The sequence below is a fragment of the Malus domestica genome, chromosome 09 (genome assembly GCF_042453785.1).
Source record: "Malus domestica chromosome 09, GDT2T_hap1".
Taxonomy (NCBI): Eukaryota; Viridiplantae; Streptophyta; class Magnoliopsida; order Rosales; family Rosaceae; genus Malus; species Malus domestica.
In genome coordinates this window covers 18,891,904-18,919,831 of record NC_091669.1, presented here as the reverse complement: position 1 = coordinate 18,919,831, position 27,928 = coordinate 18,891,904, and the positions used below count along the sequence as shown (strand labels likewise).

The window sequence follows — 27,928 nt, the reverse complement described above, 5'->3', positions numbered from 1 at the left end:
CTTAACGGGTCATAACGGGTCGGGTCACTTTACCCGTTGGGTAAAGTGACACGACCTGTTAAGGACCCGTTAAGATAACGGGTGTGACACGACACGACCCGTTAAGATAACAGGTGTTACACGAAAACGACACGAACACGACTGACACGACCCGTTTGCCAGGCCTATGTGCATGAATATTATATCAGAAAAAGCATAAGAATCCACCAAAGTCTGATGAACAAGTTTGTATATATGCATAAAAAAATTAGTGACATACATTCAATATTACTAGTAATAGATTTAGAAATTTTAAGAATTATCAACTCACTTGAAGCATTTTATTTAACTTTTACATAATGGAGTATTTATAATAAGGACAGGTTGTCAAAACATAGTTTCTCATTACAATAAAATACATACTAACAAGCAAGCAACCCAAAGATGGGTCAATTTTATTGATTCAATTACATGAAATTGTTTTAAACCAGTTTTTGGACATATTAAAGGTAGTAATAATACATTAGTTGATATCTTATCAAGACTCAATTATTGAACAAGAATAGAATATCATCGTCACACCCCAATCCCAAAGTACTTCTAGGATCGATACGTGATGTCAAGACATAACTGTACCACAACACGCCTCGCCGCCAATTATGATTAAAACGGCCTGTTAATTTAACAACACCGTAACCTTTCCTTATATGTTACGGCTACATCTACCCTTAATTTGTGTTAGACTGCCTATTTATCTAAAGACGGGATCAAGCAATTTGTAGTTCATCATTTATGTTAAGCTCTGAATATTCTCAAGGCATTAACTGGCAAGAAACATAGAATTCCAAACTGCTCCCAACATACGTGATGCACCAATATGTTATTTCATTATTCACATATATCACAATCAACAACATATAACATTTCAATGAACCAACGATGCCTAATATTAACCTTTAACCACATTGGTCAACCAATCAGATAAAAAATCAATATCATTCATGAACCATATTGTATAAAATTATAAATAACCTAGCTGGAAATCCCAAAGTAATCATAAAACATTCATCGTCCTTTCTAAATCGGTTCACAAAGATTCTCAAATCTTCGCTTATTAATATGCTAAAACTTAGGGCTAGAGCGTCACTGTTCAACTAAAGCCTACGGCTCCTAAGTTTCCGCATTGTAGACTGACTTATGGGAACCTAAAGAGGAAGAGAGATTCCAGACCACTTAACGGAATCCAATGAAGCATGGTTCATGACCACTCAACGAAACCGACATTGGAAAGGGATTCCAGACCACTCAACGGAATCCAATGAGGACATGATTTTGGACACTCAACGGAACTGAGTAGGAAATGGGATTCAAGACCATTCAATGGAATCCAAGTGGAGGGGGTTCCAAACCACTCAACAACAAAAAACTAAGAAGAGGGATTCCAAACCAATCAAGGGAACCAGACGAAGCAGGGTACTAGACTATTGAACAGAACTCCAGAGAAGCACGATTTCAGACCACACAAAATAATCAACATGGAAGGGAATTCTAGACCACTTAATGGAATCTCAACATAACACAATTCCAGATCACTCAACGAAATCAAGACGAAGCAGGGTTCCAAACCACTTAATGGAACTAACACATGAGGGGTTCCGAAAACTCAACGAAATTCAAACAGAACATGATTCCAGTCTACTTAATGGAATCAAGATGAAATAGGATTTAGACCACTCAATATAATCGAGTAGAATTCTAGATCTTTGTTTAAAATAACTCAACGAAGCGAGACATGACACTAGTTTGATGCGGCAACTCCCCGTGACAATAGGCGGTCCTCCACTAGCCCTCACATTTCATAAACATTTTAAATATGCAGGCAAATCACATTTCATAAAATAGATCGATGGTATAATTTAAAAGCAACAGTTAGTAGAAAATACATTTTGTAAATCCATGTCATATCCACTATGTATACTAGCATGAAATTTTTTAGGGTAATAACTAATACAACATTTATTAAAGTCACTCATATACTGGCATCTCATCTAGAAGTCCAATAAACATGAAACTCTAAGTACGGTGCCACTTGCACGCAAATCGAGGTGCACATCTTCCTAGAAGGCACGCCGACCAAGATAGGCCACAAGGTTATATCGGTCTCTAGTAATGCTAACATCAATATTTATGAATGATTTGGAACTTTTTGACCCCAAAGGCAACCATCGGTCAACATGGTTAATAGAAGGTCAAAAATCCTACGTAAGTCAATCTAGAAAACCCGCGCAACAAATTTTCGATTCATAGATTCTTAAGATCCTCAAATAATATGTACAACAATGTACTATAATTTCATGATGATCCAATGGTTGGATATATGTTAAGCACGAAAATCGAAATACGGTATAAAATCAAACCATTGTATTGAGCTTCAACAAATGGACCTTGGATATAGTCTCAGGACAAAACATTCCTCTATATCACCATACAAATGGACTCTTACACAACAAAATATTCTGAGATATCGACGAGTCCAGATGTTAGCCTTAGATGAGTTCGAAGATTTTAAGTATGATATGTTATTAGTAACGGAAGATGAATAATGTATATTTAGAGCAAAATAAATACTCGTCATTAGCAATATTGGAAACCTCAAAATTTCAAAGAAGAAACTACATCAACCTACTACAAGATGATGATAATAATAATAAAAAAAAAAGACAATGAAGAAAGAGATGTTCAACACTTGAACAATATGACAGAAGAGAAACTGCACAACATCGAAAATATGATGGAAGCATATAAGTGATAGCAACAAATAAGCAATGTCACATCCCGACCTGGGCCCCCATCACATCCTGGGCTCGACTCCGTCGTATATTATCCACTTTGGGCTCCGACCACGCCCTCACGGTTTTATTTCTGGGAATTCACACGAGAACTTTCCAGTGGGTCACCCATCCTGGGATTGCTTTCGCGCGAACCCGCTTAACTTCGGAGTTCCGATGGAAGCCGAAGCCAGTGAGCTCCCAAAAAGCCTCGTGCTAGGTAAAGATGAGAATATACATAATAGGTTTAGAGGATCCACTCCCCTTGGCGAAGTGAGATGTTACAAGCAAAATACGAAAAAGTAGCACAATAATGCAATAAGTAGAGAATATTTCATAGTTGCACCATACAAAGTTATGTATAATAATTCAAGCATCATACAAAAATTTAAACGCCAAACATCAGACAAAAATGTAAACATCATTGTATAACCCGCCATAGTAAATAGAACGGTAAATTGCCGATTTTGTCCCTAAATTATTACCTTAGTTAAAATTAGGTCATTGAATTATTTTTTTCGGTAAAATAAGTCCCTTAATTCATTAAAACTGCTAATTTCATCCCTAATATTACATTAAAAGCTATTTTATCCATTTTTTTTGTAAACTTAAGTCGCATAACATATTTTAGAGGGTGATGCCGCCATTGTCTGCCTATAAGCCCTTAACGTTGTATATAATTTACAAATCTAACGTCTAATTTACCTTACAAAGTTAACTCCATACACTATATTTTCGAAAAAAAAGTCCTTAAACTCTAAAAAATTACCAATTACCCTCTAAAGTGTGTCACGTGCAAGTCACATGACTTAAATTGATGAAAATTAAATAGAATAGCTTCGAATATAATATTAGAGATGCAAGTGGTAGATTTTATTAATTTAAGGACTGATTTTTCTGAAAAAATAATATAGGAACCTAATTTTCACTCAAGTAATAATTTAAGAACTAAATCGACAATTTATCCTAAATAGGCAGTACTTGGTCATTGGGATGTTCCATGGAACCTTCTTAATGTGGTCGAAGAAATCAAAAGACTGGCCAAGAAGTTCTCTTTTATGAAGTGGAACCATATTTTTAGGGAAGCAAACTTTGTGGCGGATACTTTTGCCAAGTATGGGTTACGTATTCCGTCGAATCATATTTGGGAATATGTAACTCCCCAATTTGCTTCTTCTACCTTAAACTTTGATTGTATCGATACTGACTGTATTCGTGGTTTCTCTTTTTAATGGAGTTTGATTATTAAAAAAAAACATAAAAATAAATAAAGAAAAGAATTTGATTCATTATACACATTTCACACAAAAAAATGTCCTGATCATTAAAATTTGAATAGAACTAATAGCTTCTATTAAAGAAATTGGATTCGCTTTGATGTCCAGAGTCAAAGGTCATCTCCAACCGAAGGCTGGCCAGATGGCTCGGTTTAGCCCTCTGGTCCTTCAAGAAATTAATATTTTAATAAACAATGCAGGGCCATATTCCTTACCATCTCCAATCGAGGGCCAAAGGGCCATAGGGCTTGTTTTAGCCCTGTCACATAAAACCGTCTCCAACTAAGGGCCAAAGGGCTATAGTATGGAATGTGAAGAATTGAAATAAAATAAGGTAAGATAGTATGAAATAGTGAAAAATATGTGAGAAATGGTGTAGAAAAAACTTAGAATTTTTTTTTACAAAAAAAGTCTAAAAAAAAAGGCTAAGCTAATAGAAAAGAACAAAAAAAAAATAAAAATAAATTGAAATTGGGTTAGCTAGCGGGCTGGCTGAAAGTGGCGAACCAGTTGACCCTTTGGCCCTTTCAAATTCTATGGGGCCCACGAGCCATCTGGCCTGACTCTCGGTTGGAGACGGTTTTCGGGCATTTTTCGTCCATCTGGCCCTCTAGACCCTTCAGTTGGAGATGGCCTAAGGATCAAATCATCTGAGCCGTTTATTGAAGTGTAAAAGAAATTAGAGTGGTTGATTTTATGTGGTGGGCCAGGAAAATAAGTTAATAGGGACCGTTGGTTTCAATTTGTGCAGTCCAAATGAATTGATCTCTAGGCTCTGGACACTAAGACCATCTGCAACCGAACGAGGGTCAGAGAGCTCGTTTTAGCCCCTGTCCTTCAAAGATATTAATATTTTAATGAATAGTACATGACTATATTTGTCTCCATCTCCAACCGAGGGCCAAAGGGTCATATGGCTTGTTTTAGCCCTGTCACAAAAAATCATTTCCAACAAAGAGTCAAAGAGCTATGGTATGAAATGTGAAGAATTGAAATAAAATAAGGTAAAACAGTATGAAATAGTGAAAAATATGTGAAACATAATGTAGAAAAAAATTAGAAATTTAAATAAAATAAAATAAAAAGTGGGCTATTAAAAAATAAAAAAGTGGGTTGGGACCAAAAAAGTTCCCAAGCCCTAAACCTAAAGTGACCTGAAAGCCCTAAAGTGGGCTGAAAGAAAGATAAAAAAGGAACTGGGCTGAGCAAGTGGAAAAAAAAAAACAAAATGGGCTAGCTAGCGGGCTGAAGATAGCTAGCTCGGTTGGAGACGGTCTAATCTCGGGAGCGGATCCAATTCCTCTATTAAAACCCCTAAATTTTATTTATAAAATAAATTAATCGTTCCTTCGTACCTTGGTCTCCCTCCTTCTGTAACTAGTCGAACCCCTCTTCTGTGAGTCTTTCCGATCTTCTCGAAACCGTATTTCTTGAACGATCAGAAGCTCGGCAATTCGGAAATTGGGGATTGAACCCCAACACTCCACATTCTTTCGACGCATTACTCAACGAAAGAGTCGAGGCTTGAAACGGCTGTCCTTGTTCGCGCATAACGGCTGTTCCTCGGTTGGCGGTGGCGCGTTTGTAAATTGGTCGAAGTTTGCGCGGGGATGAGAATCGGACGATGAAAGATGCCGGTACCGCGTGGCGGAGCGCGCAGGGGACGAGGAGCAGCGGCGGCAGCAGCTAAGAAGCAGAAACAAGAGAAAGTTCCGAGTCCGATCGACGCCGGAGAGGCGATAGCGACGAGAACAAGGCGGAGGAGAGCAGCAGCGGCGGCAGAAGCAGCTGTGCCGAGTAATCCTAAGAACAAGAACGAGAGTGATAAGGTTAAAGAAGAGGAGGAGAATCGCGAGAAGGTGGTGGTGGTGGGTGATGAGAAAAACGTAGTCGTTGAGGCGGAGAAGGAGAAAGTGGGAAAGAAGAAAATGGATGACTATGATAGTGGCGGCGGAGCAGCCGGTGCCGCTCCGAGTAATGATAAGGCCAATGCCGGTGAAGACGAAGGAAGCACTGCTCCGATTCCTGAGAAGGTTCCTTAGTCTTGTTTTTTTTTTTTTTTTTTTCATTAATTAATTTTTTAAATTCGTAACAAAAATGTGGTCTTTACTGAATGCCGTGGAATATGAATGCCAATTAGGGGTCATCTGCAATTCTTGGGTGTATAAGTCTGCAGGATGGGGGGATTGTGGGGGCATTGGGGTCTTTTCGCTGTTCTTCAGTGAAGATATTCGGTTTTATTTGATTTCGATTTTGGAATTGCAACTGGGTTATAACCTAAGAGCTTTTAGATTTTGTGAAAAATGATTTTTTGTGATTGTATTAACAGTGTATATGTAAATGGAGAGTTTTGGTTGGTGGATAGGTTAATTTTTCAAAACTTATCCCGAATTTGTCTGCATTTCAATGTTGTTGTCTGTTTTAAATGGGAAACCTGAATTTTACCTCCTTTTAACCCTGTCTAGAAACTTGACTGACACTGAGATGTTGGCTTGTCATCCGTCTCTAAAATTTGTTCGAGCAATTAAGTATTGAGAACAAATTATGTTTCGGGTTAAATTTGGAATGTAGTTATGGTGTTATTTTGTGAACTAGAAGGGTACTGCTCTTTAGTATTACTAAATGTTAGTGGATAAGGTATAAGCAGCCTTTGATTTATGTCCTGATTTACATTTTCGACGATCACTATGCTGTAGTCCTAGTGTCCTGTTAGTTATAGGCATCTCCCATGATATATCTTAATTACTAAACTATTGTTTTAGAACTACTAATAATGATGAGGAATTACAGCTCCAACTCTGAGAATTGCACTGCATGCATATTGCTGCATCTGGAATCCTGGATAAAACCTTCAGAGTTGTTTTCTTCTTAAATAACTGGACGCTTAATTGTTCTGTCTTTGTTCAAATTTCTATGCTTGTTTGCTGCAGGTTCAGGTTGGTGGTTCCCCTGTTTACAAAGTGGAAAGAAAGCTCGGTAAGGGTGGCTTCGGACAAGTCTATGTTGGTCGACGTATAATAAATCCGAATGAGAGAATTGGCCCAGGAGCTTTAGAGGTAAATAACGTTGTTATTTTTTGTATTGTTGAGTTTTATTCTCTCTGTCCTTACATTTTACCTTGCTTTTCTGCTTCTCCCTTGTATACACATTTTGTTACCTTTGTATCTTAGGTGGCATTGAAATTCGAGCATAAAAACAGTAAAGGGTGTAGCTATGGACCACCAGCTGAGTGGCAAATATACAGGTGAGGATGCCTCTATTATACAGGTTTTGGCAATGTTTTTAAATTTTAATAGTATTTATGAATCTATCATTTACTTTGTGTTACGTTTACAGCACTCTTGGTGGCAGTCATGGCGTGCCGCGAGTACACTTCAAGGGCCAGCAAGGCGACTATTATATCATGGTATGCAGTCTTCTTTTGACTTGTTTTGAATATTGATAGCCACAATGTAATGTTTTGATAGTTGTGTGAATATACTAGTTCAAGACTAGCTTTTTGATATTTCCTAAACCCTTCAATGTACAGGTTATGGATATCTTGGGGCCAAGCTTGTGGGATGTTTGGAATAATAACTCTCACACGTAAGTGTGAATTACAAAAGTGACTCTTAATCTAACAAATTTTCTTTAATTATTATTTTATGGTTTTCATGATTTCCGGTTGAGTAATTTAGTCACCTTTGTAATTTTAGAATGTCTGTTGAAATGGTTGCATGCATTGCCATTGAAGCAATATCAATATTGGAGAAGATACATTGTAGAGGGTAAGAGTTTCTTCTGCCAATCAATTCATATTTTGTTGTCATTTTCGTTGTTCCTCTCTCTCTCTCTCTCGCCATGAAACAACTAAGAACTTTGTTGTTGTTAATGTTATGTGATGGATTTGTGTAGATAAAATTTACATGTGAGAAGTTTTGATGTGAAATAGTAAGCCTATGATTCTTCTATCTAGTATCTTAATATCATATTTAGGCTCTTTGAGTATCCGAGTTGATATGGAATGGAATATTTATTTGTTTCCGCTACATACAATTTTATTGTTTAGAAAGTTAAAGAGTTAAGACATAAGAAAGGTAGTTGCATGTAAAGTTTGTATGGACAACAGGGTTGATGGAGTGTTTGGAAATTTCACAATGCACAACTTACTATTTGACCACTAAAACTTTTGATTTAGAAATTTTTTGAAGGATAGTTTAAGTAGATTTGTGAGACAATCACCGGATTTGTGGTTTGACTAGAGGCCATATTTTCAGATGTTTTTTCAGTTCCTTGAAACTTGAAAGCCATAATCAATCCATTGTTTAACTCTCCTACCATGTTGTTTTCAGGTATGTACATGGGGATGTAAAGCCTGAGAATTTTCTGCTTGGTCATCCTGGAACTCCTGATGAGAAAAAGTTGTATTTAGTTGACCTTGGACTAGGTACTTTTTGAATATGGGTTTTTTTAATGCTAAGTGGTATGGTAGTCGTCAATGACTCATCATCATATAACTTGTTTTGGTCTTATCAGCAACTAGATGGCGAGAAATTACTAGTGGTCGGCATGTAGAATATGACCAGAGGCCAGATGTTTTCAGGTACAAGCATTGTTTCCTATCTTGTTTTGTTTCATTTACTCATCTCTATGCTCTTTTCTTAAAATTTTCTGCTACTTTGTTCTTAAGTTTTCTGGTCTGACAGAGGAACAGTGCGTTACGCTAGTGTGCATGCGCATTTAGGGAGAACGGGTAGTAGGAGAGATGATCTCGAGTCTCTAACTTACACCCTTATATTCCTTCTACGTGGTCGTCTGCCTTGGCAAGGATATCAGGTTTGTTCTTTCTTTCTGAGCGTGAGTAAAAATTTGTGCTGTGCTTGCCTTAAATTTTTTTTTATTTCATTTCATTTTATTATAACATGTTGGTCTTCTCAGGGAGACAATAAAGGGTTTCTTGTTTGCAAGAAGAAGATGGCAACATCTCCAGAGACATTGTGTTCCTTCAAGCCAAAGCCATTTAGACAATTTGTGGAATATGTGGTGAACTTGAAGTTCGATGAAGAGCCGAATTATGCAAAGTATATATCACTTTTTGATGGGATTGTAGGTCCAAATCCTAATATCAGGCCAATAAACACAGAGGGTGCACTGAAGGTATGCATGATCTTCTCTCCCTTTGTTGATGATGGCTTACCCTTTAGCAGTAGTTTTGGTACATATATTTTTAAAGGTATGATTAGTGCATCTAATATCTGCTCTATAAATTGTGAAGCTTATTAATCTGGTCGGTCATAAAAGAGGAAGATTGATGATGGAGGAGGAAGACGATGAACAACCAAAGAAGAGGATTAGGATGGGTATGCCAGCAAATCAATGGATTAGTGTTTATAATGCTCATATACCAATGAAGCAAAGGTATTTATATCACAAGCAGTGAAGCTATTGCTTATTTAGTGATGGATTCGGGGACCTCTCATCGTGATAATATATTTACACTGTGTATCTTGCTTTCTGTTTTGATAGTTATATCGTTGGCTTCGTTGTCTTTGTTGTCTTTTATCCCCTTATTGTTTAAAGTTTTTCCTCTCACGTTCTTTAGGTATCACTATAATGTGGCTGATACAAGGCTTGCTCAGCATATTGACAAAGGGACCGAGGATGGGTTATATATTAGTAGTGTGGCCTCTTATGAAAATTTGTGGGCCTTAATTATGGATGCAGGCACTAATTTTTCTTCCCAAGTTTACGAACTTTCACCATGCTGTCTTCACAAGGTACATACTTGTACTCTCAATCGACCAGAAGTGATTTGTCTTCTCTGACAAAAATAGCTTATTTTTGCTAGAATCTGTACTTCCACTTCATCGTTTTATTTAATGCTGGCAATAACTGTTTGTAAACAATATTTTTGTTCAAAATTTATATTTATTTAATCTCAAGGATGATTTATTTGTGTGTTTGAAGGAATGGATAACGGAGCAATGGGATAGGAACTATTACATCAGTGCTTTAGCTGGAGCTACTAACGGGAGTTCATTAGTAGTAATGTCCAAGGGTTAGTGTAATAGTCTAGTCGTTTTGGGGTTCTATTTATCAAACATTTTAATCTAAAAATGGCCGCTTTTTTTGTTACTGATGCCATTTGTACGGGTCCAGGTACAACGTTTACGCAGCAGTCATACAAAGTAACCGATACATTTCCTTACAAGTGGATTAACAAAAAGTGGCGGGAGGGTTTCTATGTTACTGCAATGACCACTTCTGGAAGTAGATGGGCAGTTGTTATGTCTCGTGGTGCAAATTATTCAGGCCAGGTAATCTTGGATCTAAGAACACATTTCTCTTTCGAGTAATTAGAGAGACAATTTGGTCTAATGAGTTGGTGAAGGCAGCAGCATTGACTCTGTTAGTTGTTACTTTATGATCCTGCCACCGCGTCCTGTTTGTATGGAACTAATTATTTAACAGGGAGACAATATTCTGTTTTTCAGGTTGTTGAGTTAGATTTCCTTTATCCAAGCGAAGGTATTCATCAGCGGTGGGACAGTGGATACCGCATAACAGCAACTGCAGCAACGTCCGATCAAGCTGCTTTTGTTCTTAGTATCCCAAAGAGGAAGCTTCAAGACGAAACACAGGAGACGCTTCGTACTTCTGTATTTCCCAGTACACATGTCAAGGTAACATAATATTTTCATTCTATTGTCAGGGTTCTTTTTCTTTCCCTTATTTGGGATCTTTCAATACGTTGGACCTACTCATATACGGATATTACAGGAGAAATGGTCGAAGAACCTTTATCTTGCATCCATTTGTTATGGACGAACAGTTTCGTAAGCCGCCCGACAACCATTTGGGATACTGCCGACACCATTGCGACATTGTTTCCGGTCGGGGAGTCTCAACGCCCTCTACCGAGAAATTTTTGATGACTTGAAGCTCTAATTAATTGTAACTATAGAAACTTGTAGCCGAAACCTATAGTTGGTCTGTTTCTGTCTATATGTGGGAGCAGTGTCTTGTTTGTTGATGTGAATGATAAATTAAAAGAGCGTTTTCTTGCAAACAAAGGAGCATAATTTTTAATTTTTAATTTTTAATTTTTAATTTTTAATTTTTAATATCCACGTGAGTCTATATTGACATGTACCCCACAGTCGTACTTACGTGAGCGTCACATCACAAATTCACAGTTTTAATAGATAGTTTAACCGATATATGAAAATGTTGTAGAATTATGACTTTAGGTATTGAATTAGAACGAAAAAAATATATTGTATATGAAATGTGTGTAATAAATTGAGATTAACTCTTAAATTTTGTTTTTGCAAACAAAAGGAGCATAAATATTGTCTTATTTTCTACCCTTTTAATGGAAGCATTGTCAATCTCAATTCTCAAGGAACCAATTTGACATCCATCGACAAACCATCGCATCACCTACCCGCAAAGTTTGGAATATCTCGGTTCTACTCTGCACTCTTTTGATTTTTCGTGTTTATTTGTGACTATTAGATTAAATAAATAAAAAAATAATCAAGAGATAAAAAATAACAGAGATGTAGAAAGAAAAGTGAAAATCATTTACTACCAATCACCGCCTGAGCTGACTCGTTAAAAACATAACAGAGAATATGGAGATTATGCTTGTTGGTAACCAGATGTTCATGTAATTTGCTGCAAATAATACAGTTACGAAGACATCTCAAGTTAAAGTTTTAAAGAAATTTACAAACATCGTCGCCTCCGGCCATCCAGCGCCATATTTCAATAAAGAAAAGAGAATTTCATGTCCCTGTTTGTAAAGAGCTCCGGTTGGGTTTTAGTATAGCCTGAAGTGCTTTGTGCAGGCCTGATACATAATCTCCCCAACTCAACATGTTCCTGGTATTATTAGTAACATCAATTCGATCAACCAACGTTAGAGAGAAAAACTGAACCTGAACACAAACATACGTGAACATAGATCCTCATAAATTTACCTCGGAGCTATCATGGTCAAAGCGAACAACAAAGGTACACTTGCAAGCACCGTTCATGTCATGTAGCCCCCTGTGGATGGCCACAACTTCGGCATCACAGTATACAGCTTGATGTTCTCTTTCCTGCAAATAACGTTTTAAGGCTGAACGATAAGAGAGTACTAATATCTTTGGAAAGGTTTGCATTAACAAAAAATATGCCTTCTACAATATTTTGGACTCCAATGCATCATTGTAAGGCAGCTTATGGGACAAATTTAAAAGAAATAGAGTAGAAGATTACCTGGAAGCACAGCACTAGGTCCCCAAGCTTCACCTTTGAACACTCAGAAGCTTCCAAAGGAATAGATCGCTCACGCACTGCACCTCTCACATTCACCCACTCATCTTCCTCCCTACCAAATCCGGAAAACCGCACTTTAACTTCCTGTGACATATAACAGGGAAACATTAAAATCTCTCTTCAAGCAGAGACAATATTTGCTAGTATATCTTTAAAATATAAATGCCTAAGCAAAAATGGAAATTCATACCGTGAATGTTGCAAATAAAACAAAGAGATCAAAGACATAATGGATGACTTATTGCATTATTCTCATAAAACTCTAAATTAGAAAATAGACCTAAGATAAGAACTGCGTTTTAACCCAAATGAAGCATAATGATTATACTAAATAACGACAAAGATGAATCTTACAAGGTCTCCTGAACTGACTACTTTGTATGAGAGGAAAGTAGCAACATCGTACCTGGAAAGCCAAAAAATGTCAGGTATAGTTGTGTTTCAATCTGAATTGAAAGAAATAATAAACTACGTACAAATTTTCACCTTGATGTTTATTTATTAATTAGGTAAATCCCCAAAACATCTTGAGTTAATTTATAGTAACTAAACTCTGGTATATCACAGAATAAAGGTGTTTTTATACCTTAACTCAAGAAAGTAACCCATTCAGAATCCAACAATTATAACTACTTTTGGATGATTTCCTAACAAGTAATTAGGCTAGTTCATTTTTCTTTGAGAGCGTAATAACGTTAGGCGTCTTCTGAACCTAAGTTTGACTGCACTGTTTGAGAACTATACTTACACATTGTGGATCTGCCCAAAGTTTATATTTTACTCTTTCACACAGAAAAATGCTTCAAACATGTATATCACTTAGGGTAAGAAATCTCATGGAATTATGGAATGAATAGGAATACTCACGCCACTCCAAAACAAGAACAATATGCATATTTAATATTAAATGATGTCAGTGGTTTTTCAGCTACTTTACTCCTATATTAAGTAGGGATGGTACTCTTGCCATGTAACATATTAACAGGGAACACGTGTTTCAAATGTAACATATAGAATCAAGTAGAGTTGACTTGGAAAGGATCCTTGAATAGACAAATTCTTACCATGCATCATCTTTTGATGATTTTGCTTCAAATGCCAACTCTGAAAGTTCTGTGACCCATTTACCTGAATTAAAAGTTATCAAGTAAGATTTTCAATGAGAAATCGGACATAGATCAAAGATTCCCCATTTAACTGCTCAGCATGATAAAGTTTTTCTGAGATTACATGTTAAGAAATAATGTCCCAGTATCATAACTTAAAAATTCAACATATATAGTGACCTAAGGACAACATAAGCATTCTATATAACAGATAAAGATTTTAAACATATGTTGCAGAAGACCCTGCACGTGAAAATATCTCTTTCCATGTAAAGATGATAACAGAAATAATGAACGCAAAATCCTGGAAAGCGAGAAATAATGAACGCAAAATCCTGGAAAGTGAGAAATAACATTTACCACTGCACTATACGCGAAAAGATAATATGACATGGAAAATAAAGTAAGCAAAAATTTTACACAAAAAGAAAGAAACATGACAAAAGAAATGTAAAACAATATATCGCGTATAACTAATTTGTGTAAGGCATAGCAGATGAAAGGTTGACCACAGAAATATATTGCAATCAGAATCCAGCCAATCAATATGCAGAGAAAGTGCACCACCTATCAGACAACTAGTAATTTGAGTAATAAAATAGCATTTATAGCACTTCAAAAAACGTATAATTATGGCTTCTGAAGACCCCTCGATTGGGTAACATCACGTAGACAAGGCCACAAGTTGTTAAAAGAATTGTGTTGATAATACTGTAGCATCACAAATTAATCAATTAGGTCTTAGACTTCGAGATTGACCGAGCTCTTAACCCACCTGCCCTTCTCTGCCAAGATAGCACCGACATGCTACAATGGCTTTCAAAGGGCTCCAAGCTGATGCCATTCTGATTTAGAATTTTAAGGAACTTGAAAGTAAGTAATATCATCAAATATTATTCATGTTGCTTGATGTTAGCATAGAAATAATTCTGACTACATGGTAAAATCAAAATTTGCATGTAACATGGAAAAGCTGTTCAATAAAACAGATTCAAGAACACATTTTCTACAGCTTCATCCATACTGGCAAAAAGGATAACCTTTTGGCTTCTGAGAAACTTGAGGTGCATTTCTTGAGACATTTGAATCTGAAAAATCAACCAATAACTCGACAGCATTAGGCGAGGAAGTGCTTTTGGGTTGCAGCTCTTTTTGTTTGTCCTGGAACCAACTTTGCACCTAGAACACAATAAGAACTGATAACATTACAACATGCTCCAGTGTAAACAATAAGATTAAGCAACGAAAACGTAAAAATAAATGACTAACCTGTTCCCATGTTACATCAGGTTTTCCAGCACGGATTGGAGCACAACTGAAAAGACAGAGCAATGCGAAAAACTTAATAAAAGGCGCGTACTTGGAAAAACCTGTTCTGTATAAGTATGCATATTTAATTCCAAGAAATCATTCTTTTTATTTTCTTTTTTGACAAGAAAATAAAACAAATGTGTCTGGCCAATTCAGGCTATAGCCTATAGTATTTAGCATTACAGAATCACCTGAAACTTGTTGCAAGGTCTTGGAAAAACTCCTGAGTAAGTGATTGCTTTCCGACATGCTTAATTAAATTTTCCATTTCCATAATCTACTAAAAGGCAAAATACAATCAATATCTGATACAGAAATCATCCTTTGAACAACTGAATACAAAAATTACAAAGCGGATCCTCTTCGGGTCCTAAACCATAAGCCATAACTGAACCTAGGAATAAATGTAGTAGGAAATTTACTAAACCGAATACAAGCCCTTTTGTAATGATGTCCTAGAGTAGCGAATCCATCTGCAACCATAGTTGCTTCTCGGTAGATAGGACAATTCAAACATGGGGAATAATTTGACTCATCAAATACCAAATATCATCCAATACAGAATTTGAAAAATACAGCAATGATGAGTTAATACATGGTGAGCTCCCTACACTTCAAAAGTTACATTTTCTTTCATCCAAATGACGACATTTGTGTATACATCTTGTTATATATGTAAAGGTAACATGGGGAAAAATATAAACAGCAAAAACAAAAAACAAAACAGAGAGAGAGAGAGAAGCCTCAAACTTTAACATCAAATCCTGTAAAAAAATACAACCCAAAAGCTTGTTTTGTGAAACAAAACTAAATTTACCAGAAAAAGGAAAAGTCCAACACCAAGCACTATCATATAAAACACAACCAAATGTAGAAAACCCCAATTAGCAGCAGCTGAATTAAGGCCAAAGACTGGAAATTTTTGATGAATCAGAGAAACCTAGAGAGCTGAAAGTACCCAATTGAAGGAATCATAAAAAGGGGTGAGAAATTTTTTACCTCAGAGTGAGTGAAAACAGAGAGAGAATTCATTGCATCTCTTTTTCTTGTACGAAAATTGTCCATCTCTGTCGAACTGAGATTCTAATCTGATGCAAAATGAGTGAGAGTGATGTCAATAACCTTTTCTCCACTGGGTTTTTGTGTTTCTACTCCCAAGGAGGGAAGTCGATATATTTCTCTGAGACCTCTCTCCGATTATCGAACCCTTCAATCTTTTGGCCGTTCAACTTTGTATAGGTTTTCATTGAAAAAAACCAAAAAAAAAAAAAAAACTTTGTATAGGTTTTCTCGCAAAAGGATGCTCTCTATTTCTGTCGGCCTAAGGTCATCTCGGATGGCTGGTCAGATAACTCGTTTTAACCATTTGATTCTCTAAGATCTTCTAAGATATTAATATTTTAATGAACAGTACATGCCATATTTGCCTCCGTCTCTAACTGAGGGCCAGAGGGCTTGTTTTAGCGTTGTCACAAAAAACCGTCTCCAACCGAGGGCCAAAGGGTCATAGGACCCAACATAATTTATTGTTTAAGTTTCATGTTGTATAATTTTTATGTTGGTTAATGTTATTTAATGTTATTTAATGTTATTTCATATTGTTTAATGTTGTATAATGGCTTAGGAGTTATAGGAAAAAAATAGAATTAAAAAAAAATATGAAACAAATTTTGTGAAATAGAAGTTATAGGAAAAAAAATGGAATTTAAAAAAAATATGAAATAAATTTTGTAAAATAGAAGTTATACGAAAAAAAATATGAACCAAATTTTGTAAAATATAAGTTATAAGAGGTCGCACTTGGTGCGATGGCAAGTGCCTTCGCCCATGAGCGGTAGGTCTCGGGTTCGAGACTTGGGAGCAGCCTCTCCATAAATGGGGGTAAGGCTAGCCGACATTCACCTCTCTCAGACCTTGCGTAAAGCGGGAGCCTTGTGCACTGGGTACGACCTTTTTTTTATAAGTTATAAAAAAAAGTTATAGAAAGTTATAGAAAAAAAAAGGTTTAAATTTATAAAAACAAAAAAAAAATTGAATACAACGGCTAGTGACTGGCTAGCCGTTGGAATTCAAATTAGTGTCGGTTTTAACCAACACTGTTCAAACTGCTATTATATTAACATTGCGATTAGTGTCGGTTATAACCGACACTAATAATATAGTATATATTATTTCTGTCGGCTATAACTGACAGAAATAACAAAACATTAAAAAAAAATGGCCAGCCTTCCAACCCTCTCCGATTTTGTGGGGCCCTCCTAGATTTCAAAGCCCTCTGGCCTAGCCCTCGGTTGGAGACGGTTTTCAGGCTATTTTTGGCCCTTTGGCCCTCTGGACCATTCAGTTGGAGATGACCTAAATAAACACAACTACAGTAAATGAATCTTAAATAGATCGGAAAGTGAGTTGTTAAATATAGAGGCTCATTGCCACTTAATACTATAATCTAGTGATATTCTTCTTCAGTGAGAGGTTTTAAGTTTGATTATCGTCAAAGGCGAATTTGAACCACATTATTGCTAGTTCATTGTGAGGCTAAGCTCACCCTCTCCCCTCAGTATAAATAATATCTATTGTTAAAAAATAGATATATAGGCTCATCGGATATATAATGTATATACTCACATATAGAGACTGTATTATGACATAACCTTAAGTGAAAAACAGAGCCCACAACCTTGTTTTAAGCTTTTAATGATTTTAATTAATTAAAAAAATCTAAAATGTGCACCTAATTAAACGATGACATAAAATCATAAAAACTTCAAATTTAGGGATTATACTATAAATACTCTCTCCATATTCCTTTAAGCATAAAAAAAAATTTCTTCAAATTTTTAAATGAATACTCAAAAATGGTGATGAGAGTCGGTAAATAGGGAATTCGAATGAAGATGCTCTAGGAGCAAGTCCACTGGTTTCCAAAAGACAAAGGCAAGGGCTGCTTAATTATCCAAAACACATAAAAAAGTGCTCCAGCATGCCATTTTTGGAGTGCTATTCGTAGGCTCCACCAAGCCTGTTGGGTTGGTCAACCAACTCGTGTTAGGCCTTGAGCTTAGCGTGATGTCAGCAAGTGGAAGGCATGCACCATAATCTGGAGGCAGATTGTCTGCCCTCCTATTATGGTGCCCTTCCCATCCTCTTCTATTTGTGTGGTCACGGTTAAGTCACGTCAACATTTTATATTGATTTTTTTATAGAGATAACAAGATAAAAAGCAATAGGAATATAAAATATTGACGTGACTTAACCGTAACCACACAAATAGGAAAGGATAGGAAGGACACCATAACAGGAGGGCAGACAATCTGCCTCCCCATAATAGATGCTAGCCAGCATAGCCCAACGGCTGTCTACCCCTCGTGTCCTGGGTTGTTGGTTTCGAAGGTTAAAAAAAATTGAAAATCCCATCATTATGCCACATGGTATAATCTGGTGTGCTGATTTCAAAACAATTTAGAAAATCAACGAGCATAATTCAATAGTAAAAAATACTAAAAAATTTTAACCCAATCTTCTTCATTCCTCATACCACAACTTAATATGTATTGTTATTGCAATCTCCTTAAAACACACTAACACTTAGTACTACGGTTTAGTGTATTCCTCTTCATTGGTAAGTAAGATGTCTTAGGTTCGGTTCTTGCTAAAGGCGAATTTGAACCACGTTATTGATAGCTCATTGTGAGACTTAGCCCACTCTCCCACCCTTTTAGTGTAAATTATGTCGTTTATTAAAAAAATAACACACTTACAATTAAACGCACAACACAAATAGAAGATTGGGTGAGGGCGCGTGGCTCTACTTGAATGGTCGAGAATCTTAGAAATATTATTAATAGATCATGATGTGTGGCGTCATGAAAATGGTTGAAAATCTCATCGAAAATCTAAGGCAATAATGATGCATGGAGAATAACACCAACAAAGTATACAAAATAAAAATATGTATTTATGAATAGTAATCGCTCTAAACCCTTACTTAATAGTGGAGTTTCACAAAGGTAATTATTATTGAGAGTGAATAGTAAAGGCAATTCAACTTCCTTGTCATTACCGTCCTAAAACGAGGGGTTAGTATGTTTGAAAGGGACAATTCATTTCAGAGCAGTTCCACCGGAGGTGGAATAGTTTGGCACCCAGTGGAAAAAACAAGCTGGGACTTAGCCAATTCACTCTAACTTGTGGAATAGACTGGCACCCAGCCCAAGCCAGTCCACGGGCCGGCCTAAAATCAACAGAGGAAGGAGACGGCTCATTTGACGCCATGTTGACATCATAACTACCGTCTCTCTCATCCGGAACCCCATCTGATGCCTGGAACCCGATCCTTAGAACCTTATCAACCCCCTTCCCCTGATAAGTCCATATATTCAACACCATGTCCCCCTTCCCCTTGCGAGCTCTGGCGAGGAGACGACGACGGGGTTGCGCTGCCTTATGCGGAGGAGGAAGCAGTCGCCGAATTTCTTGGCGAGGTCGGTGAGATTACGGTGGTTGAGGTCGTCGCTGACCTAGAGCCAGTTTCCAAAAACGGGTACGGGTATGAGACTAGACGGGAGCTTGAATTTCTTGCCACGGAGAGACCCAGAAGGTTCTCTTCCAGGAAGAGGAGGTCCATTTTTTGGGGAGCGTTGGTGTGGTGAATAGTTTGGTGGGTGTACGGAGCGTTGGTGTGGTGAGGAGGAGGTCCATTTCTAGAAGAAGAAGGGAAGAAGAAGTCAGAAAGTAAAAAACCAAATTATTATTTTATAATAAAAATTAATAATATTTTAATAAAATTGACTAGGCTATTCAGTTTTAGGGGTGGAGATGCATTGGTCTATTATTGTTCATTAGAGTCTATCACTGTTCACTGGAGTGGATAAATGGGCTGGATGTAGGGATGGGCAAATACCCATTGGTTATGGGTAACCCCGATTACCCGCTCATTTAAATTAAACGGTTACGGTTATGGGTAACCGTTTAGATAAATAAACGGTTATGGGTATAACCGTTTACCCGCGAAATTTAAATGAGCGGTTATGGGTATTAACCGCGGTTATAAACGGGTAATCGTTTACCCATTTATTTTATATATGTAAAACTAACACAAACCATGTTCTCGATCCAATAATACTTAGCACCCAATAAATTAGCAAGGAATTCATCAGTCATTTTCTCAATAACACTGCTACAGGAATGATGATTCTCATCATCAAGGAATTCGCCAAATTAATTTAAATTTCTTGCGGGTAACCGTGAAATTGACAAAAATGCTTTGACAAAAATGTCTTCTAAACAATTTTTGTAACCCAATAATACTTAGCAAATATTATATTTACCTTCATTGGTAACAGTTAAAAATATTGTCCGTAAACTATTATTTCAATTATTGGAATGGTATAAGAACTTAAAAAAAATTAAAATACAGAAATATATGATGAATATACCTATAACAGTGTTTACTTGTCAAAAAAAAAAAAGTATGACAATTTTTTTTTTAAATTTTCAAGTTGTTAAAAAGCATGTAGACGGTTGAAAAAAGGGTAATGGTGAAAAAAAAAGATAAACGGGTTAAAAATGATAAATGGGTAAACGGGTATTAAATGGTTACGGTTAAATGGGTATGCGGTTATGAGTATGGTTAACCATTTATAAACGGTTATGGGTATGGGTATAACCGTTTAAGCAATTACCCAACGTGTAAATGGTTATGCGGGCATAAGCATAAACGGTTATGGGTAAATAACCGCGGTTACCCATCCGCCATAACCGTTGCCCATCACTAGCTGGGTGCTGGCACAAGTCCTTAGGGGTGGACTTGCTCTCAGAAATCTACATTTTTGTAGCTCACATTTTCTGTTTTGCGTCTCTCCAAGACTAAGTAAATTTTGGAGCTCTTGACACGAGGCATGGCGGCATAATCTTCTCTCATCAGAATAGAGACTATTCTTTGTAAATTTAATTGATATCTTTGGATGTGTTACATTAGTATTCTTCCACTGTGCATAATTAGGTTCTTTGATTGCATTACAGGTATTATTAAAGGTTCATTAAACTCTCAGAGCACTCTAGTCTTATTTTAATTTCGGACTTTAATTTATTTGTTATTTTTACATATCACTTACTTATATGATTTCGTCACTTTTTGAGTGTCGACCAGTATGCCTCGATTTTGGTGTTCATGTGGATATTCGAGTCCAGATGTGCCACACGTTGGCATGTGTGGCTTCTTGTTATTGCTCTAGAGATTTCCCATATCATTTTTCCTAGATATGGTTTATTTTGAGAACGTTGACAATTCTGTCCTATGTAAATTCTTGATCATTTTAATAAAATTTTATCCAACTAAAAGAATGATATAAATCATCATGACGACTACAAGCTTACTATTAACTTCAAATTTGCAAATTCACAATGTATAAAATAATTCCAAGATCATCCAAAATACATCCACACATTCACATGTATATACTACCCTATTTGAAAATTTCAAATAACTTGACGAGTAAATGCATCAGAAATGGCTTGACAAGTATACTGAAAATTGGTAGAAAAGAGTAAGAAGTATAGCCACTATAACTTGTTGACCAAGCGAAATAGTATTTTCCTTGCTGCTTTGGAAGTTTGTAATGAAGCTTGGAGGAGAATAGAGGAAAGCCATTGAAATACATTCCTCCTCACCTTTAAAGATTGGCCTTCCAATCACATGCTTATACTGGCTGCCACTCCATGCCTTTTAAAAGAAGAAAGAAATTCAATTAGCTTATTTGAGGACACCTCAAATTGCATCATTTTATTTCTAAGCAATCTATACACGCACAGATGTACAGTCTACTTCTGTTGAGGGGTCTCTCAAATAAGCTTAATTGAGGGACACCACTTTCCATAATTTTTTTAACTATGCAAACTGTCAATATTTTAGTACATTATTCATAGATCATCTTTGCAAAAACTCAAACAAATGCAAAACCACTAAAACATCCAATTGTATTGAAGAAAATAGATGAATACGGTTTTTCAAATAGACATTGTACTATTCTTCAATCCAAAGGTCAAATGGTTTCGGGGTTGAGTGATTTTTGGTATAGATAATCTTTGAGTAATGACTTAAAACATAGATAACTGAATCGTTGAAATACGATATGGAGTGAGTCTTACAAAAAATCTCCAATAAAATAATTTGAGGAATCTATATATATGTGTGTGTGTGTGTGTTTGGAAAATATTTCGATGAGGGCATCTCTGAACAGGTGGCATTAGATATAAATCACAAAATATAATGATGGTAGAAGGTACAAATGTTCATGATGGTGGGCTTGCAGCCATCAAATGAGTTGCTACAAAGCGAGGGAATACCCGACTTTATTGCAACTTTTAGACACTAAAAGCAAATATATTCAGAAACTTTGAAAACAATGTAGCATATAAACTAAAGCAATATATACCATTTAGGAGACCAAGTAGTTATAATGTTGGCTTTATAATTAGAACTTTGAATTATATACATAATACACAGTAATCCAAAGTTAATTTAATTACCTGTATTTGGTCCCCAGTGGTGACTATTAGGGCATTTTGAACTGGGATAAAAGAAACCCAACCTTTCTTGGAGTAAACATGGAACTCTGAAGAACCATCACAGATATGGAAACACAAGGCATGAGAGTAATCAGTCCCTCTAATCAGCATCTTAATCACATCATATCTCAGAGACCTATCCCATTCATCTTGTAACACATTCTGGCTATGCTTGTACAAGCAACAAACCGTCCCAACTTCTTTCCTTTGCACCATTTCATCATTTTTGCTTTCTCCATGAATGATTTTTTCTTGAGAATTAATCAACAAGCTTAGTAGAATTTTCTCACAGACCTTCTCAATATTTGTCATAAGGGTCTCTAGTTTCTCACTGCACAGCAAAAAGTTTGGGATTGTAACATTTCGTCCGATCAATCGACATGCTTTATTTTAATGAAAAAAAAAATGTTAAAATCAAAATCAAATAAAATTTTCCACAATTGACTGACTAGTTACGTTAATTTAATAATATTTCTCTTCCTAGTATTGAAGTTAGTCACAAGTTGGAAGTCTGTTCTGAACTTCTGATAAAAAATTAATATTCTTTAAAACCGGCAGTTATAAATACCTGAAATTTGAATATCCAATTGGGGCAATTCCATCCATTGCCAACTTCAAGCCTTGGTCTCTACACCAAACAAACTCTTCACTCAATACATTGTCAGCCTCCTCAGCATGAACTTCCTCGAACCCGTATGGCTTCTCCGGTGACCTAGTAACCTCCGCCCTCTTCTCCGGTGACACGCTAAAGATTCCCGTGGCGGCAGCCTGCACTGACCCCACAAGCTCACTTGAAATTCCATGGTTCACCAGCTGAAAACATCCATTTCTTGCTATGGACTCCACCACCTTGCAAAGACTAGCGTCACATCCATCCGAATTCAGGGCTGCAAAATCAATTGTGGGAGGATTGTTTTCAATAGATACTTGCTTGGGGAAGAACTTGTCTGGCAAGATGAGGTCAGGGACTTGGAGGGAGTGCTCGAGGAATTCGGTGAGGACTTCATCGTTTGCGATTGATGATAGGCGACCAGAGGCAACGGGAGAAGGCGGCGGAGCACGAAAATCAACAGGGTTTTCGGAGATTGGTTCCGGGGAGGTTGCCATTGGGATTGGAAGGTAGAGAGGTGAGTGATGGAATAAGCTCACTTGTTCTAGTTCTTGTGCACAACGACATATCATGCTATATATGTATCTTTATTTCTTTATTTTTTTGCTAAAGAAAAAGAAAAGCGGAAATATTCTACTTTGTTAAGGAGCAGCAATGATGGCATGTCTGGGGCTTCACCTACATCCCAAGAACGATCAATGATCACCCACAAGGTCTTTCACTTTTTAGTTTTGCTTTTCTTTTTCTCACTTTCTTTACAGCTCCATTGTTAATATTCTCTCTCATAAAAGGAAAATATTCAAATGGTGAAAGGTGTACATGTTAGGGATGGTTCGGTTTCAATCGGCTCAGTTTTTGCCGAAATCGAAAATCGATAAGAAGTTATTGTTTGATTTTTTTTACGGTTTAGTTTGACTTTAATTCGGTTTTATCGGTTCAGTTTGTGTTGGGTTCGGTTTCTTTTTCTTCTTTTGAAGCTAAACATTTCAAAATTTACATGTACGAAATCATATGTTTTTCATCATGAAGACTGATACTGCATCATTGGCAGATGGACTAAGGAGCAAGGGGTCAGCTGACCCCGAACTTCAATAAATATTTATGGATAATTTGGATGCTGTCCCTTTAAAGATTGGAGTTGAATTTATACATGTCCTTCAATTGTTTGATAAAATGCTTGAAAGAAGAGTAGCTGTTCTTATTATTATTTTTTTAAATATTACTTGACCAAAGCGATGTCATTTTAGGCAAGTTGGTTTAATAAAATAAGAAAAACACCAACAACCAAAATTATAATAATGGTTATGTGTATTTGCTAATTATATTGCTTTGGTTTTACTGGTTACTACTGCTTCAGTAGAGAGCCATTTTTGCTATGAATATTGTGAAGAGTCTATTGGGTAACTGTTGATCCAAAAACTATCTACTTACGTGGCTTGCAGACCGATTAATTAATAAGCTAATTACGTCATTCGGTTGAATGTGGGGCATGTTAACTCGTCAGCCGAGTTTGGCCGGGGAGTAAAATATGTTGATGTAGCATTGGGCGGGCTGCTGACTTCTTGATCTCACGACTGCGGCCGAGGAAGAAACCTATCTCGGCCTTCAGGTTCTAGAGCCTGAAGACAAGGCTGCTAGTTATGCAAAGTTCAATATCAAATTCTTCTTTCAATGTGCCGAATGTAGTAACTTGGTAACACCTCACTTCCTCGAGAAGGCTAATGAGATGACCTCTTCCAACAAGGACTCGAAAATCTTATTAACCAAGACTTTGATAAATAACCAGTCGGTCTTGAAGTAGTGCTGTTTATCAAAACTGAAGGTTATTCAAATTGAAGTTGTTGCTGGCTGCCTTCACAAAGCTGTTTATCAAAATTGAAAATATGTCGGCGGGAAAAAAAAAATAAAAATCTCAAGGTGTTTGAGAGGTTTGCGCAAGGTAGTTGTGTGTTGAATTGGAGGGGCTTTGAATGATGCATCCCACTCTCCATTTATGGTAGCGATTTCCCAAATAATCGAACTAGAATATCACTCAGACTGAAATTCCTCATCCCAATCTGATTAGATCTCGACCAATCGTAACCTCTATGGGACTTTGAACCAAGCTCTTTAATCAATCGGATTCATCCCTTGAAGTTCGACATCTGCTCTGACTTAGAAGTTTTTTAAACTCCAGAGAGTCCCTCTTGTATTAGGATTCAACCATTTCTTCTTTATTGAGGTGGAAATCACATTCTAATAGACCTTGACTGAACTCTACTGGGCTCAACCCATGGTAGAATATTCTTGATACTCCTAATTGGACTGAGAACCCTGGGCTTGGCCCAAAATGATATTTTGGGCCCAAATAGTAACCAAATAGAAGATCAATAGTTGAGTGATAGCATGATAGTTTACATTGAGAGCAGTGTTTTTTCTTTCATTGATAATGAAGGTATAATTAAACGTTTTCAAAATATAAAAACGATTGTTAACTATTGTAAATTGTATTGTTATTTGTTCTACAAGTTATGAATAATTGAACTATAGTTTTTAAGGTAATTATGTGTCTAAGAAATGTTTGTGAACTTTTACACGTGACTCTCCAAATAATTTTTCTTAGATCCACCACTGTACTACATCACATTCCTTTGAAAAAGCAAAAAATAAAATCAAAATTGTACAAAAATGCAAGTGCCACGGACTATCAACTAAAGAACCTAAAATGCAGTGGAAAATGCAATGGGAGCTGAACTGCCCTATCAACTAACTAAAGGCAGAATAAGAAGTTCTCAGTCATACAATTTGTAAAAATTTGTTGAAATTCTCAAAATACGAAATACCGAAACTAAAGGCATCACGCTACTTTCCTACTTGTAATAATTCATAGAGCACTGAGGCTCATTTCATCTACTCCAAAATTTTAATTTGTAAATTAGAGTTTCAATACGAGTTCCTGTATGTAATTGAAATGTTTTAATAACTTTTTTTATTTATCTACGTGGCACAATGATTATCACATCAGTAAAAACTTGGGACCTTCAGTTGTCACATTATTACTTAACGGTTAAAATGAGGGTTTGACTAACAAATGTATGAAATTGCAACTACATGCAATTTTGTGTATGAAATTAAAATGTTTTAAAGATATTCTATGAGATTGCAATTGCACTCAAACCTAAGGGGTAAAATGTAATTTAACCAAAAAGAAGCTTCGAAAATTTGAATAAAAACGTTGAATTAGTAAAGAAATTGCACAAATTAGCTTATGGGCATTACAAACAGTGACTTACCTTGGAGAATCGGCGTCGAGGACTGTAATGGCGAGAGGAAACTCATGAGGATGACTTGTGACTGGTGAGGTTCGGACGAGAGTGAGTGAGAGTCTAAAAGGTGTTGACTTTTGTATTTTAGGTAGGATCCCTAATTGATATGTAATCCCATGTAATCACTTGTAATTAGTTCTCTTTCCATTTATGTTAGGGTTGTACACCAATAAGTACCTCTTATTGAGAAGAATATACACCAATTCAATTTTCTTCTTGGCACCAGAGCCTAGGTTAAGGAAAAGAAAAAAAAAGCAAGAAACCATGCACCAGTTGTGCTGCACCGTCCGACCAGTGAGCGACGTCGTCGTTGCTGACCCGAGTCCACCACGCCAATCCCGTATCCATCACGATCCACTGCTGCATCATGCCCAGATCGAAGCTTGCTTGCCCCATAGCTCACGAACCAACATCGAATCACTGCTGCTGCAATACCGACACCAACCCAGTTGTTGATCCACTGCTTCTACTGCTAAATCGACGGGAGCACCTCGCCTGAAATCATTGTTGCACAAACCAATCTGACTGAAATCAATTCGAACCACGTCATCATCTTGATCTAAATTCGCACCTGCCATTGCATTTTACAATTGAAGTTGAACCCGTTGTTGCATCCCATCCTATCTGCACCTGCGCTTGTTTCGAAAGCCCCAAAGAGAAAGAAAGGAAAATAAAAGGAAAAGGAAAAGGAAAAAAAAAAGAAAAAAAGAAAAAAAAGAAAGAAAAAATAGAAAAAGATATGAAACAAAACGAGTTTCTTTGAGCTTTAAGTTTTTGGCCCACGGTTTTGCATTCGAGACTTTTCCAAGTTTCTTGCAGTTTTTTTTCTTTTGCAGCATGGAAGGTTGTCCCACTTTTCACTTGAAGCCACACCATTCACTTTTCTTCACTCTACAATTTAATGGCTTGCGATGAGATCCAACCAAAGGAAGATATTCCGACTCTTGGTTCGTTTTACCGTCCACCCAACAAGTGCTCTCACTGTAGTTCGAAAGGGCATTCAAAAGATCATTGTTTCGAACTTATTGGCTATCCTGTTAATTGGGACTAGACTTGTGATCCCCGGTGTAATAAGTCACGTGTATTGATTGCTGAAACTAAGGTACATTTTGAACATACAGGTTGTTGATGCACAAAACCGGAGGTCTTGGAACAACGTAAATTCGACCGTGAATCTGCAAGTAATGTAAATAACACAAGATGTATCGTGGTTCACCCCAAGGTTTGGGCTACGTCCACACTGATTGTATTGTATTTCTCTGAGAAGTAAAGGAAAGAGTGTGAGAGCTTTGCTCTAGATAGGAGAGACTTAGGGTTTGTGAGGGTGAGGAGACCCTTTTATAGAATAGAGGCTCCTCCCCTAATTACATATTTGCCCTTTCCTTTATTACATAATTACATTTAAGTCCCCCGAGTATTCATACGAGGTCTAAATACGAGGCCCTAAATATGGTATAAACAGTAGTCCCCCAAGTCTTCAGTCAAGAGAGTCTTTTGGTTGGAGATTTGAAATTTAGTCCATGTGTGGGCCGAAGTAACTAGATGCTGTCTAGAATTGATGCTCGATATGAGGCAGTGCTCAATCTAAAATGACGCTCAACTAGAAGTAGCACACGCTACGAGGCTACTCGGCTTGTGG

General features: G+C 36.8%; 3 protein-coding genes and 1 long non-coding RNA gene across 5 annotated transcripts; 2 read left to right on the top strand and 2 right to left on the bottom strand.

The window, feature by feature from the left end:
* The first annotated feature begins 5,411 nt into the window (after positions 1-5,411).
* LOC103443751 (casein kinase 1-like protein HD16) lies at positions 5,412-11,136 on the top strand. The gene is made up of 16 exons (XM_008382643.4): positions 5,412-6,117; positions 7,015-7,140; positions 7,255-7,328; positions 7,421-7,490; positions 7,614-7,669; positions 7,780-7,851; positions 8,416-8,510; positions 8,600-8,666; positions 8,770-8,899; positions 9,002-9,220; positions 9,339-9,481; positions 9,666-9,840; positions 10,031-10,121; positions 10,223-10,380; positions 10,558-10,746; positions 10,844-11,136. Exons 1-16 carry the CDS (start codon positions 5,716-5,718, stop codon positions 10,901-10,903), a joined length of 2,127 nt encoding a protein of 708 aa, XP_008380865.3. The 5' UTR covers positions 5,412-5,715; the 3' UTR covers positions 10,904-11,136.
* A 492-nt stretch (positions 11,137-11,628) lies between these two features.
* On the bottom strand, positions 11,629-16,140 carry LOC103443750 (protein SAWADEE HOMEODOMAIN HOMOLOG 1-like). 2 transcript variants are annotated; one of them, XM_008382640.4, is made up of 9 exons: positions 15,808-16,140; positions 15,000-15,085; positions 14,767-14,812; positions 14,538-14,676; positions 13,456-13,519; positions 12,746-12,797; positions 12,332-12,475; positions 12,049-12,171; positions 11,629-11,950 (listed from the first exon to the last, which is right to left on the bottom strand). In XM_008382640.4, the coding sequence occupies exons 1-9, from the start codon at positions 15,871-15,873 to the stop codon at positions 11,834-11,836; spliced, it is 837 nt and encodes a 278-aa protein (XP_008380862.1). In that variant the 5' UTR covers positions 15,874-16,140; the 3' UTR covers positions 11,629-11,833. The 2 variants fall into 2 exon arrangements, with proteins under 2 accessions (XP_008380862.1, XP_070660716.1); XM_070804615.1 differs by having other exon boundaries at positions 15,000-15,088; positions 15,808-16,046.
* A 5,056-nt stretch (positions 16,141-21,196) lies between these two features.
* On the bottom strand, positions 21,197-23,694 carry LOC103443749 (1-aminocyclopropane-1-carboxylate oxidase 1). Its single transcript, XM_008382639.4, has 3 exons — positions 22,943-23,694; positions 22,336-22,705; positions 21,197-21,529 (listed from the first exon to the last, which is right to left on the bottom strand). The coding sequence occupies exons 1-3, from the start codon at positions 23,554-23,556 to the stop codon at positions 21,311-21,313; spliced, it is 1,203 nt and encodes a 400-aa protein (XP_008380861.2). The 5' UTR covers positions 23,557-23,694; the 3' UTR covers positions 21,197-21,310.
* On the top strand, positions 23,524-24,388 carry LOC139188172 (uncharacterized). Its single transcript, XR_011571434.1, has 2 exons — positions 23,524-23,697; positions 24,036-24,388. It is a non-coding gene; the product is annotated as an uncharacterized lncRNA (long non-coding RNA).
* The last annotated feature ends 3,540 nt before the right edge of the window (positions 24,389-27,928 follow it).